This window comes from Canis lupus, chromosome 12 (genome assembly GCF_048164855.1).
Source record: "Canis lupus baileyi chromosome 12, mCanLup2.hap1, whole genome shotgun sequence".
Lineage (NCBI taxonomy): Eukaryota > Metazoa > Chordata > Mammalia > Carnivora > Canidae > Canis > Canis lupus.
The window spans coordinates 35,455,553-35,470,561 of record NC_132849.1 but is presented as its reverse complement, the minus strand read 5'-3'; the positions used below and the strand labels follow the sequence as shown (position 1 = coordinate 35,470,561).

Sequence of the window (15,009 nt, the reverse complement as noted above, 5' to 3'; positions counted from 1 at the left end):
TAGAGTATTCAAATTCATAAAGACAGAAAGTAGGATGGTGGTTGCCAGGTCTGGGGAAGGGGGGAATGCGGACCTATTCGATGAGTGCAGAAACGGTAGCACAACAATGTGGATGTACTTGATGCCACTCAACTGTACACTTAGAAATGGTTAAGATGGTAAATTTTTCTAGACTATTTATTTATTTATTTATTTATTTATGAGAGAGAAAAACAGAGAGAGCACAAGCCAAAGGCAGATGCTTAACTGATTGAGCCACCCAGGTACTCCTTAAAGATGGTAAATTTTATGTTATGTGTATTTTACCATAATTAAAAATAAGTATCTTGGGATCCCTGGGTGGCGCAGCAGTTTAGCGCCTGCCTTTGGCCCAGGGCGCGATCCTGGAGACCCGGGATCGAATTCCATATCGGGCTCCTGGTGCATGGAGCCTGCTTCTCCCTCTGCCTATGTCTCTGCCTCTCTCTCTCTCTCTCTCTCTGTGTGTGACTATCATAAATAAAAATTAAAATTAAAAAAAATTAAAAAAATAAGTATCTTTTAAAATCAATAGCCTTATTAATAACCAATTAGATACAAGGAGTCCCATTTTAACAGCAAAACACTGTACATATTCATGGAAATGCTTTAAAAACATAAGCAGTCTTGGGGCCCCTGCTTAGTAGGGAGTCTGCTTCCCTCTGCTCCTCCCCCCACCTATTCTCTCTCTCTCTCTCTCTCTTCCTTTCAAAAAAGTAAATAAAAATCTTTTTAAAAAATAAAAATATAAGCGGTCTTCATGAAGACAAAAATATTTTAAAACTTCATTGAAGAATATAAAAGTTCCTTAAGGTAAGTTTATCAGTGTTCCCAACTGTGCTCTGGCCTCCCAGGGAGAGCACGACACTCATCATCTCCTCGCCTTGGATTGGGCCATGGTGTTTAGTGACATAGGCCACTCCCGGGCAGAGCCCGCACAAGTCATAATGAGTTCCTACACTGCTTTCCCTTGTGAGCACAGCAACGACCCTTCCTTCAGCTGGGCTCTGGGATGAAGGAGACAAGTGGAACAAAACCACAGCCAGATTGCAGCCGAAATCTTTGGTGTTTTGTATGCCACTAAGAGATTGGGAGTCACTGGTTACCACAGTATTGCCTGGCAAAAGCTGACTTGATAGAGGACTTGAATAAGTGGGAGAAACCTGCCAATTTCCTGCAGCAGAAGTCTCAAATATGTAAAAATGTCAATTCTTCTTACTGAACTCTTAAATTTAATGCAGTTACTCTCAAAATCTCAACACTAGTTACGGAACATGACAAGCTGATTCTACAGTTTTTTCCAAATGGAATAATAAAAGTGAAGACTGAAGAACATTTTTAAAAAGATTTTATTTACTTATTTGAGAAAGAATGAGAGAGCACTGGAGAGACAGAGCAAGCACAAGTTGGGGGCAGAGGGAGAGGGAGCAGCAGACTCCCCACTGAGCAGGGGGCCCAATTCAGGACTCCATCCCAGAACCCTGAGATCATTACCTGAGCCAAAGGCAAATGCTTAACCATCTGAGCCACTCAGGCACCCTAACACTAAGAACATTTTAAAAATGAAGAATAAAAAAAAAAAAAAAATGAAGAATAATGTGGGAGGTTCTGCTGTCTGAACACAGAAACTGATATTATAATGCTATAATAACTGAAACAGTATGATACTAAAAAGAAAAAGATAAGAAAAAAATAACAGTTATTTGGAGTGAATAGCATCCAAAAAACAGGTTCATGAGTGTGTAGGGATTTCATTTATTATAAAATAGCATTTCTTTTAAGTTTTTATTTAAATTCCAGTTCATTAACATACAGTGTAATATTTCAGGTATACGGTATAGTGATTCAACACTTCCATACAACACCAGGTGCTCATCACAAGTGCACTCCTTAATCCCTATTACCTATTTCACCCAGCTCCCCTCTGATAACCATCAGTTCATTCTCTATAGTTAGGAGTCTGTTTCTTGATTTGACTCTCTCTTTTTTCCCCTTTGCTCATTTGTTTTGTTTCTTAAATTCCACATATGAGTGAAATCATAAGATATTTGTCTTTGTCTGAGTTTTTCTACTTAGTGTAATTCTTTATAGCTCCATTCATGTCGTCATAAAGGGCATGATTTCATTCTTTTCTATGGCTCAGTAATACTCCAGTGTGTGTGTGTGTGTGTGCATGCGTGTGTGTGCGTGTGTGTGCATGTGTGTGTGTGTATCCCACATCTTTATCCACCCATCAGTCGATGGACATTTGGGTTGTTACCATAATTTGTAACACAATACTACTATAAATATTGGGATGCATGTATTATTTGAACTAGTAATTTTGTATTCTTTGGGTAAATACCTAGCACTGTGATTGCTGGATTGTAGGATAGTTCTATTTTTAACTTTTTGAGAAACTACCATACTGTTTTACAGACTTTGCATTCCCACCAACAATGCAAGAGGGTTCCTTCCCCTTTCTCCACATCCTCACCAATACTTGTTTCTTGTGTTGTTGATTTTAGCTATTCTGACAGGTGTGAGGTGATATCTCATTGTAGTTTTGATTTACATTTCCCTGATGATGAGTGATGCTGAGCATCTTTTCATGTCTCTGTTGGTCATCTGTATGTCTCCTTTGGAAAAGTATTCATGTCTTCTGCTCATTTTCTAAATTGGATTATTTGTTCTTTTGAGTGTTGAGTGTCTTAAATGCTTTATATATTTTGGATAATAACTCTTTATCAGATGTCATTTTGTTATTTGCAAATATCTTCTCCCAGTCCTATGCTGCCTTTTAGTTTTATTGTTTCCTTCACTATGCAGAAGCTTTTTTTTTTATTTTAAGTGGTTCCAATAGTTTATTTTTGTTTTTGTTTCCCTTACACCTAAGAAGATACATCTAGAAAGAAGTTGCTATAATCCATGTCAAAGAGATTACTGCCTATCTTCTCTTTTAGGACTTTTATGCTTCAAATCTCATATTTAAATCTTTAAGCTATTTTGAATTTATTTTATGTATGGTGTAAGAAAGTCGTCCAAAAAAAAAAAAAAAGTCGTCCAGTTTCATTTTTTGCATGTGGCTGTCCAACTTTCCCAACACCATTTGTTGAAGAGATTATCTTTTTCCCATTGGATATTCTTTCTTGCTTTATCAAATATTAATTGGCTATATAATTGTGGGTTCATATCTGGGTTTTCTAATCTGTTCCATGATCTACATGTATATTTTTGTGTCAGTACCATACTGTTTTGATTAAAAATAGCATTTTTACTGTGGTAACATATACACAAAATGTATCATTTAAACCATTTTTATGAGTGTAATTCAGTGGCATTAAGTACCTTTGCAATGTCAGGCAATCATTACAGGATCTATTTCCAAAATTTTTTCATTATCTCAAACAGAAACTGCATCATTAAACAATTTACTAGTCTTCCCCCCTCAGGCCCTGATAACTTCTGTTCTACTTTTTGTTTGTATGAATTTTCCTTAAATTCCTACACAAAAATAAAGCTTAAGCTTAAATCACAAACTATCTGATATGGCAACAGGCAACTGCATATCCACCCAAGGAAGATCGAGGTATATCCCTTCCTCACGTGTATACAAAAACTAAAGCAAAAACACAAAATAATTTTGTAATCTTGTGGGAGAAATGGCCTCCAAAATAAAAAGGAGAAACCCAGCAGCCATAAAGAAAATACTGAGAAATGTGACAACTTAAAAGCTTCCATGCTACATCATAAACAAAGAAATGCCAAGTAACAGTCAAGGAGAACAAATCTGCAATATGGTTAACAGATATAGAATCAGCAGCCAAATTATATAAATATTCCTTACAAATAAATTAGGAACAGATAACCCAATTAAGAAAAATGAGGAAAGGACACAAGCAGATTATCTGCAAAAAAACTGTAAGTAAATACATGTAAAGATGGCCTCCCTTACCAAAAATCTGAAAAATGCAAACTGAACCAGCAAGACTCCTCATTCATCACAATGGCCCACAGTGCAGTCTGATAGCACCCTACTCTGATTGGGAGTGTGAAGGAGAAAGCAACATTCTGCAACACTTTGGGAGGAGGGCATAATAAATCTTTTTTTTAATGACAATTTCACAGTATTTGCCAAATTTGAAATGCACTTGTCATTCTGTTCAATAATTTCACTTGAAAGAACCTATCATAGATGATCATGGAAATACTTCCCATCAGAGTCAAAGATAAGGCGGAAAACATGTAAGAACTTGGTACAGCCTAAATAAATACCCATCAATAAGAAAATAGTTACATAAATAATGGTATAGCTCATCATATAGTAGCTACAGTAGCTACAATGGATGTGTCAGATCCACCTGTGCTGATACAGAAGGATTATGATACATTGTTGAGTGAAAAAAAATTAAGTCACAAAATAACATCACAGTAACTTGAAAAAGATTTCTTTGTATTTTTTAAATGCAAAAAGTCTCTCTAGGCATACATATTTATGTCTATATATGTTTATAACTCACAGAAAATTATCTAAAAGGATAAACAAAAGACCGAGAAGAGTAGGAGTAGAAAGGAAGGTTTAATGGAATTTTCCAGTTTTATTCTATATGTTTCTGTGCTGTTTTAATTTTATGAAGTGTCTATTATCTCTATAATTAAAAATACAAAAGAAGTGAAAAATACACAGAAAGGGAAGGGACCTCACCTGCTCTGGGCTCATGTACCGAAGAGTTCCTTTATTACTTGTCCGATTTGCAAAATCTTTCAAGGATGTCACAAGTCCAAAATCTCCAATCTTTATGTGTTTTGTATCTACTAAAAATATGTTTCCTGGCTACAGAAAAAAAAATAACATTATTTAATTTATAGGTATCACTTTCAACAGACTGTTATACATATCCAAATCATATTTAACAAGGGCTATTTTTATATTTCCTATAAGACATTTACATTTACCCTTACACAGGAACCCAAAACAGGATACTTAATATCACAGGTATTTAAAGTGCCAGCTGAGGAAGTAAGAGACTTCTCTGTCAGCAGAGAAGGCTTCAGGCATAGCTGCCTTCAAATGTCTGAAGAGATGTTTAGTGAATGGTGGATTCACTCTGCACAGTACCAGGGGATGGATCCAGGGCCAGAGGTGGAAACAACACAAAGGCTTGCTCTAATACATCCTAATATACTAATAATGTGGTCCAAAGAATGGGAATTTGAGAGCTCCATCTCAGGGAGTATTCAAGGTGGGGCTGGATACTGACTTGGTAGAAATGTTGCAAATATGAGTCCAGGATCTGTGGGGGTTTGAAGTAGAAGCCCTTCAGATCTCTAAGTTTGAGATTCTAAGAATGAGTTTCTTCTCAACAATGCTGTTAAGATATTCGGTGCAGAATTTCTCCTGGGGATTTCCTTTTTTTTAAATTATTTTTTTAATCTTTTTTTTTTTTTTTATGATAGTCACACAGAGAGAGAGAGAGAGAGAGGGAGAGACATAGGCAGAGGGAGAAGCAGGCTCCATGCACCTGGAGCCTGACATGGGATTCGATCCCGGGTCTCCAGGATCGCGCCCTGGGCCAAAGGCAGGCGCCAAACCGCTGCGCCACCCAGGGACCCCTCCTGGGGATTTCCTTGATGTCAATTTCTCCCGCCCACTGGCTGGCACTTCTTAACAAACATACTCCCTCTGTCCTTGAAGGCAGGCCACATGAACTGGAAGCTCATAACTAGCAATGAAGTTACTTCCGTCCACATACATAACTCTCTAAGCAAGCTGAAAAGAGTTGGGGGTGGGGGTGGGGACAGAATGGGGAGTGTTCATCCTATTCTGGAACTTTGTAGAAGGTATTGACCAACATTCTCAAGCCCATGGAAACAGGAAGGTTGTTGATAAAGAGATTAATATTTTGCCATTCTTGGCGCAGCTGGCTGGCTCAGATGGTGAAACGTGCATCTCTTGATCTCAGAGTTGTACATTTGAGCCCCACATTGGGTGTAGAAATTGCTTAAAAATAAAATGCTTAAAAATTTATATTTGTCATTTTTGAAAAGGCAACTTTGAATCAAGCCAATGTTGAGCCCTACGAAAATATGAAGACTCCGGAAGGTAAGTGATACTCATGAGAGGGCCTAGCAAAGGAACTGACAGAGAAGAGACCATAAAACCAAGAAGGCTGAAAGAGGAGCTTCCAAAAAGCTGACCTGGAAAGGCTATGCAGAAATTAGTAGCTAGATTAGAATACTAACAATTAGATTGGAATTTACTGCCAATAATATAGATGGAAAGCTACAGATGCCCGTGGGGTAGGTATAGAAAGAAAGCATACCAGTGTAGTATTCAAGTGACAATGTAGGAATAGGTTGGGTTGTAAGTGCAACTGCTCTTCCCACATATGTCCATAACTTGACTCTGAGAAACAGGAGATTATATTTACGATGCTTCTAAATATATAAGCTGGATGAGACTAATAAAAATATCAGATCACTTGTTTACAGTTCATTAAAAAGAAAAATAAAAAATAAGGTCACATTTTCTCTAATCAGTTATGCTATGATAAGAGGGGGAAATTGCAAACTTTATAGGTATAAGGGCTGAATCCTCAGGCCAAGGATGGCCAAAGAGCCCAGGCCTACAGAGGGGAAGAACACCCAGAAGCTTTTCCTCTAGAAACTTCTATGTCCTCCACCAGTATCTTCATCTAGTTTTTTTTTTTTTTTCCATTTTGCTGTAAAATCTTTTTTTTTATTACTGAGGTATAATTAACATATAAGTTTCAGATGTATGATGTAATACTTTGATGGTCTAATTCTTAAGATTCTGACAGAAAGTGGTAAATGCTGGTAGACTTTATACAACAGGGACTTCCTTGGGTGAAGACCACTGTCTGCCAAAACCACTGCTGGTATTTTCTGACACTTTACAGAAAAAGGTGCACACCTTGCTGGCATCTTCTCTCAGATGTGAGAAAGCAAACATAGCAGTGAAGTTAAAGAAGTTAAAGAGAGTCAAGAAGGCTCAGGAGTATTAAAATCTGGCCTTGAGCTACTGCAGACATGGAGAAAACACTGTCTGCACATAGACACAGGAGGAGAACACCCCATGACACAGGGCACAGGCAGCGTGGGACACAAGAGAGCTGGCACAAGAGGCAGTAGGAAAAGGAACCATCAATCAGCACCAGTCAGTGTCCTGAATTCATCCAGACAGGGGCCTGGAGTTAATACCCAAACTTCTGCATTTATTTGCAGATTACTTTATAAGTAATTGTGCTTAATTTTTTTAACTATACATATGATCATTCCAAAGTGAAGGTAGAGCCATTCTAAATAATTCTTTTGAACACAGTTTTTATAACATTCCAACTTTAAAATGCACCTTGAAGATATTGTTAAAGAAGGATGGAATCAGGGGTGCCTGGGTGGCTTAGTTGGTTAAGCATCTGCCTTCAGCTCAGGTCACCATCCTGGGATCCTGGGATCTAGCCCCATATTGTGCTCCCTGTTTGGCAGGGAGTCTGCTTCTCCCTCTCTCTCTCTCTCCCTCTCCCCACTTGCTTGTGCTTTCTCTCTCATGCTTGCTTTCTCTCAAGTAAATAAATACAATCTTAAAAAAAAAAAAAACACGAAGAAAGACAGAAAGAAAGAAGAGAGAAAGAAAGTATGGAACCAAGTGGATTCCAACACAAAGGCCTCTAGCCTCCAGCTCCTGGGTAGACCAAAGACACAATATCTTTTATGGGCCAATTATTCCTATCTAGGCCCAACAACTCTATACATAGGTGCTTCTTTTTTTCTTTTGCTTTGTTCCTCATTCCTGACTATTGTAGATGCACAGGGTAAGCAGACAGCCAAGATCCATGTAGACAGGGTGTTTCAGCCAGATCCAGAGTGATCAGGAAAGGTTACATAAAGAAATTGAGACCAAAGAAGACAAACAGAAGAGTGTTCCATGCAAGAAAAATATGAACAAAGACTCAGGATTCAGTTTGGCTAGTTTGTGATGGGAGTAGGCATATTATAGGGAAGAAAGACTGGGGGAGACTGTGAAAAGCTGTTCTGTCCCTTCTTTCATTTTGATGAGAAGGTAAAATAGGAAAACAGCTCATCCAGACCATGAACGAAGCTAGAAAGCCAGCAGAAAATAAAAATACAAAGGTATGCTATGTGTACCAAGTTTTGGGTTACTACAGTTTTCCCATTATGGGGTAGAAACATCTAGCCAACTGCAGAGCAAATTCTAGACTCTGGACCCCAGTAGCTTTGACTGCCCTCAGAGTAATGACTGAGAAATTAAGAGAACCATGTTCCCAAAGCCAGTCACCAGAGTCTCTTCTGCTTCTCAAACTAGCCTGAGTAGCAACAGAGGTCCCAGGGACAGAGTGGCCCGTTGGCTCTGCTAGCCACAGTAATGATTTTGAAGCCACAAATGTTCAGCTTACTAAAGCTATTGGTGTTCGCAACTGGAGTATGAAAAGCAGCCAGATAGCAGCAGAAGTGAACAAGCTCCTTCCTAGAGAGCTCATTCCAATTGTCTCAATAACTTCATTTGTTCTGGACAGCTTCTTGAGTGGTGCTGTGGAATGGTGTTTGGGGCAAGTTCTAGATCCATTGCTAACCTTAGAGGATCAGAGATATTATTTCCTCAGGGCTGTCAATTCTAAAACTAGAGAAGATCAATTTTTAAATTATTAAATCATATTTACCAAATCTGAACAGTACATTTTCCATTTACCTTAAGGTCTCTGTGAATTAGCTGTTTGCTGTGTATATAATTCACACCTGCTACTATTTGTTCAAATAATTCCAGAGCCAAAGGTTTGTCTTGTTCCTTGCCTCTTCTGTTGTCAATCCATTGCTCCAATGTTCCTTTATCACAGAATTCCATTTGGATGAAAAGGCACTTAGTTGTTCTGGATATAAAATTCACAGTACAAGTAGCAATAAAAATAGATTTATAAATGATAATCTTTCTTTTTTTAAAGTATACTTTATCTCCTTAAGAATCCCAAAATAAAAAAAAAAAAGAATCCCAAAATATACCTCAAAACAGAAATCTAATATAATAACCTTGAATCAAAATACAACAAATCATTTTTTATTTAAATGAGTTCCCAATGTCCAGAGCTGTATTTGTTAATAACTACTTTATAAAGTATGAGCCTAAAAAAAATAAAATAAAAAAATAAAGTATGAGCCTGCCTGTTCTTTCATGGTGAAGAATCTTTGATCACCTTTGCTAATAGATAGGAAGAAAACATTAATACAGTAGAACTAAAGAAAGCCAAAGTTCATTTCTACATAAAGTAAACCTGGAACATTTTAATTCACTATCAATTACTGAGCATCTGTTTCATGAAAGGCACAGAACAGGCATCTAGAGATGAAAAAACAAATTAGATACCATCCTTGCTGTCATGGGGGTTATGGTTTAATGAGAGAGAAATACAGGAAAAACAAATCAAAAACAATTGTGTAAGGATAGGTTCTCAAAGAGAAGTGCCAATAAATTGCTATGATATACCTGTGAGGACTGATTTTGCTAACTGCTTTTATGTTGCTTTCTAAACTAGGTTGGCTTCAAAATTAATTTATATTCTTTGAACTTATGTTGGCTACATAGGAAGAGAAAGCCAAGAATTTGCTGAAAGCTGAAGAAGTCCTGTTTGTGTACTGATGGTCAGTAACTCCTGAAACTAATGATAAAGCTCTCGATTACAGGGGTGGAGCCTGGGCTGGAGTCAGGAGTGGAGGAATAAACAGGCCCTCAATGTCCTCAGGATTCCAGTGAGAACAGTCCCCCACAAACACTGGCTGACTCTTAGACGGAGACGCCAGGTCTTTAGAACCCTCCAGTCCTTTGTCAGGAGCTTGAGACAAAACATGAGTGATGTGAGGTGGGGTACCTCCATCACAGATCATCGTCTTAAAATTATTTTCAATGCCAACCCTTCCACCATAAGTGGTGTGGTTGTATTCATGAGAGACCCCTAGGAGAGCCTAGCTGGCTCAGTCGGTAGAGCATGTGATTCCTGATATCAGGGTTGTGAGTTCAACCCCTATGTTGGGCATGGAACCTACTTAAAATATAAAAAATTAAAAATAAGAGAGACACCCCCACCCCCACCCCTTGACTGCCCCCCCACCAAGCAGGAGCCTCTGAGAAGGACAGAAAAATGAAGGCAGCTGAGGAGGTTCTTCCAGCTGTTGGCATTTATAACATGTTCACAAAGTTGCCTTTGCAGCCTGGCCTGAAGTTGGGGCATGTGAACAAGCCTACACATTAAATGTTGGAGATATAAAGGCTAAACCTGAGATTCTGAAAATAGCTGAGGACAATAAAAAAAAAAAAATTGAAGCAAGCCTGGAGCAAGGAAGAGGAGGAACAAAAAGAATACTACTCACCAGGTAAGGGAACAATGAATAATCTTTTTGTTAGGTAGTGTCCCAGTGTTTGTGATATTAAATATAATCATTAAACATTGTATGGTCTCATTCATTTGGGGAATATAAAAAATAGTGAAAGGGAATAAAGGGGAAAGGAGAAAAAATGAGTGGGAAATATCAGGGAGGGAGACAGAACATGAGAGACTCCTAACTCTGGGAAACGAACTAGGGGTGGTGGAAGGGGAGGTGGGGGTGGGGGAGGGGGCGGTGGTGGTGACTGGGTGACGGGCACTGAGGGGGGCACTTGATGGGATGAGCACTGGGTGTTATTCTATATGTTGGCAAATTGAACACCAATAAAAAGTAAATTTATAAAAAATAAAAAATAAATTAAATAAATTCAAAATGGATTAAATACAAAAAAAATAAAAAATAAAAAAATAAATGTAATCATTAATGGCCTTATCCGGTGGCCCACACATAGTAAATAACAGCTTCCTCCATTCTATTAGGGCTATGAGAATTCTTTTTAGTTACCTTGAAGGATTTACACTGTCCTCAGGATTGTAATCTTCCCCAGCCCAGCAACTACGGTAGTGCACGATATTTACGTGATCAAGCGCTGCCAAAGCTTTTACTTCCCGTTCTACCTTCTTGCTTTAAATAAACAGGGAACATAAGAGTGTCATTATACATTCCTGTAAAAACTACAAGTTGAGTAACAGAAGACAACTATGTATGCTCCCATATTAAAACAGTGGCCATGGTTCTCACACCGAGTGTTTAGAATGGAAGCCAGGAGCACTCAAAAGGAAAAAAGTGAACACACAGAAAAAAATGTAGCTGTTCTCACTCTCAACGTAGGAGAAAGAGCAGTGACCTAATTAATTATAAATATCAATTTAAAAGTCATCTGTAGTAGACTTTGAAATGACAGTCATGCAATTTTTGGTAGCTAATTCACACATCGTATTTTGTTTAGACCTGTTTTAAAATCACTTTGGGTTTCACAGCAAATCCTATTTGGGCAGCAAAGGTAACCCAGGCCACATGAAGAGCCTAAATCAGAATTTTCAGTGTGTAACAAAAATACACAAAGGAGATCATCTATGCGGAGAAAGTGTGACTACACCATACATGTGGGAGCTTTACAGGCATGTGGGGGCAAGAGCTGAGATAATTCTACAGTATACAGAATAAATGAATTTGAGATGTCAAGAATGAGAAAGGATAAGCAAACATTTTATAACTCCATTTTTTAATTTGAAAAGTTCTACATGACATAAAATTTCCAAAAAGAAAGGAAGAAAAACTACTCACACATCAACAGTCCTAATACAGTCAGTTATTATTTTGGATTATTTCTTATCATCTTTCTTCATACATATGTTTATATACTTGTAATTATAGAATAGAATTTGTAATCTATTTTTCCACATAACAGGTTATCTTTACCATTTTCCTTGTTATGCATTCGTTATAACAATCATATACAAACTTTTTGATGTTAAAATTTCAAAAGTATAAAAAAGCCGAACAAATAGTGTCATGAATCGCTATCTCGCCATCACTCAAATGAAACAGTTATTAACTCCTGGCCAGTATTGTTTCATCTATGCTCTTACCCATTTCTTCATCTTCCCCAGATTACTCTGAAGCAAAATTCCAGCATCGTATCATTTCATGTGCAAATGTTTTCAGTATATAAGCCTCATTTTTAAAAACTACAAATAGCCATTGAGCAGAGTAGAAAACAAAACATACTTAATCATTTCTTCATTGCTGGACATTTGGTGTCCAGCATTTTTTTTCACTGTGATAAATGACACTGTGATTTACATCTTCCTGTATAACTTCCTCCATAATTTGGATAATATCCATAGAATAGGTTCCCAGACAAGAAATCCATGGGTCATGGTGTATAAATATTCCAAGTATATTTTTAACTGTGCTATTCCAATTTATGAAGCCACTAAAAATGTCCAAAATACTGTGCCTTTATCATTGGTTAAGTATTTACCATTCAAAAAAAAATGCTATTGAGTGGAAGGAATAATACTTCATTCTTGTCAAACAAAACAATGTGAAAAGAGGGGCACTTAGGTGACTCAGCTGGTTAAGCATCTGACTCTTGGTTTTGTCTCCGGTGGTGGAATTGAGCCCTGTGTTAGGCTCTTAGAAACAGGTTTATTTGGCTGAGATAAGGAGTGGCTAGGACTCCATGTCTGCTTCTCCTTTGCTCACATCATTTTCCTCAGCTCATGTCCCTTTCCCATCTCCCCTCGTCCCTGAGGAATAGGTCTGCCAAGTTACACATAGTACAATTGTCAGAAAAGAACAAGCAAGACTGGTGAACTGATAAGCATGTGATTTAATACCTTCTTACCCATGTGCTCTCTTTTCTGAGGGAGTTCTGCTATTCAGCATGGGAGGGGGTGTAAATAGGTGCAGCTAATATATAAAATAAATATGGGTGGCTCAGTGGTTGAGCACTAGGGGTCCCAGGATCGAGTCCTGCATCAGGCTCCCCACAGGGAGCCTGCTTCTCCCTCTGCCTATGTCTCTGCCTCTCTCTCTCTCTGTGTCTCTCATGTATCATAAAAATCTATATATATGGGGAGCAATGGGCTACAGCGGTACACAGTGGACTGGCATTCCAGAGAACAAGTTCTCAATCTCCACCCTGTGAACTCTACCTCTGAAACTAATATTATACCATATGTTCAGTAATTGAATTCAAATAAAATTTTAAAAATAAAGAAATCTTCACCTTGTTACCATAGTAGGTGTCCAAAGATGGTTATCAATTACTTTCCTCCCCATTCCCCACACATGCATCCAATCCTCAGATTAAAAGGTAGAGTCTATTTGCCCTCCTGCCCCTGAGTCTAAGCTGGGCTTAGTGATTTTGTTTAAAACAATATAATAATCAGAAAAAAGACAATCATCATATGGTTTCACCCAGATATGGAATATAGAAATAGTGAAAGGAACTATAAGGGAAAGGAGGGAAACTGAGTGGGGACAAACCATGAGAGACTCCTAACTCTGGGAAACAAACTGAGGGTTGCTGAAGGGGGGGAGAAGAGGGGGATAGAGTAACTGGGTGACAGGTACTAAGAAGGGCACTTGATGGGATGAGCGCTGGGTGTTATATTTTGGCAAACTGAATTTAAATTACGTATTTTAAAAAATAAAACCATTATAACGTGGAACTTCCAAGACTAAGTCAAAAGTAGTCTTTGCTGTTGCCTTTTGGGATGACTTGCCCTGGGGACAATCCCTCTTGGAACCCAGCCACTGAATTGTGAGAAGCCCAGGTGACCTAAAGAGGCCATGTGGAGGTGCTCTGATTAATAGTCCTAGCTGAATTTCCAGCCCATAGCCAGCATTGACCATTAGCCATGTGTGACAACCATCCCTAGCCAAGCTTTCTCATGACTTCTTTTTAAAAAAGGTTTTATTTATGTATTTGTGAGAGAGAGAGAGAGAGAGAAAGAGAGAGAGGCAGTCCACAAGCATGAGAGCAAGGAGCCTGGTGTGGGGCTTGATCCCAGGACCCTAAGACTGTAAGCTGAGCCAAAGTCAGATACTTAGCCACTGAGCCACCCAGGCACCCCCAAGCTTTCTGATGACTTCTGACTACAAATGCACAAGATATCCCATGTAAGGATGGTGCAGATGAGCATAAACAACTAAGAGGAACGTGACAGATAATATCTGTTGTTTTTCAGCCACTATGTTTTGGAGTGGCGCATTATGCAATAACAGGCAAACAGGATGGTTACCAACTATCTTTTACCTTTGGCAAATCAGTTCACCTCTTCAAGTCTTAGCTTCCTAATCCGTAAAATAAAGAAAGAAGACCAGAAAATCTCAATGTAAGCTAGATGATTCTATAACTTCAGTTTTCAACAAGACAGGATCAAAAGAATGACCAATGGTATATCCATTTTTTTATTGAAATAACCGCAGTTAAGTGAGGTCATTTCAGAGTAAGCCAAGCTTCTGATGATGGAGTGACATTTTTAAGGAAGACTAGAAAAAAGTAAATAATATGCTAATGAAGAAGAGAGAGACATAAAGAGTATTACAGGTTCACACATCTTCTCATTCAAAGAAACAAACATTTACTACTTACTCGCTATCGTATTTAACACGTTTAATAACATAAATCTTCCCATCAATTTTGTGTTTTGCTTTGAAAACTTGACCATATCCACCTGAGCCAATTGGTTCTATTTCTGTAAAATCACTGGCAAACCTTAAAAGATAAATGTCATTGTTATTCTGAGTTCAATGAGTCACTGCCAATGGTCACTGCCCACGCACCCACCCAACCCTTTCTCTTAGTGTCACCACAACTTCCTCTTAGTGTCACTGACAGAATGGACTGTATAACAAATATGACTCTCCCCTTCTAAATAAAAAGAGTTGACTCCACAGAAATTCTTGAATCACAAAGTGGTAGTTTCTCCTGCTCCTGCTCCCAACATAACAAATCACTCTGGTAATTACATTCAATTCTGGCTGTACAAAGCCATGATAAAGAATCTGATAACATGTTTAAAACTTGAGAAAGAAGCACCATATTAGGTTCCACAGCTACCACCAAGTTTTCATAAGAGACAT

General features: G+C 38.2%; 1 protein-coding gene and 1 long non-coding RNA gene across 17 annotated transcripts in view; one reads left to right on the top strand and one right to left on the bottom strand.

Annotated features, from left to right (window-relative positions):
* The window catches only part of EIF2AK2 (eukaryotic translation initiation factor 2 alpha kinase 2), a 38,643-nt gene that overhangs the window by 7,728 nt on the left and 15,906 nt on the right, over nt 1-15,009 (bottom strand). For 2 of the 3 annotated variants that reach the window (XM_072770511.1, XM_072770512.1), the window contains 4 exons: nt 14,519-14,641; nt 10,915-11,034; nt 8,726-8,903; nt 4,703-4,831 (listed from right to left, as the gene is read on the bottom strand). In XM_072770511.1, coding sequence (XP_072626612.1) covers nt 4,703-4,831; nt 8,726-8,903; nt 10,915-11,034; nt 14,519-14,641 — 550 coding nt within the window. The remainder of the gene's footprint in view (nt 1-4,702; nt 4,832-8,725; nt 8,904-10,914; nt 11,035-14,518; nt 14,642-15,009) is intronic. The other variant, XM_072770513.1, reaches the window with a different exon arrangement.
* Nucleotides 5,853-15,009, top strand: part of LOC140601516 (uncharacterized) — a 51,885-nt gene continuing 42,728 nt past the window's right edge. For 13 of the 14 annotated variants that reach the window (XR_012004531.1, XR_012004527.1, XR_012004523.1 and 10 more), the window contains exons 1-3: nt 5,854-6,100; nt 9,564-9,669; nt 10,236-10,398. This is a non-coding gene — a long non-coding RNA (uncharacterized lncRNA). Of the gene's footprint in view, nt 6,101-9,563; nt 9,670-10,223; nt 10,399-15,009 lie in introns of all 14 variants that reach the window. The other variant, XR_012004524.1, reaches the window with a different exon arrangement.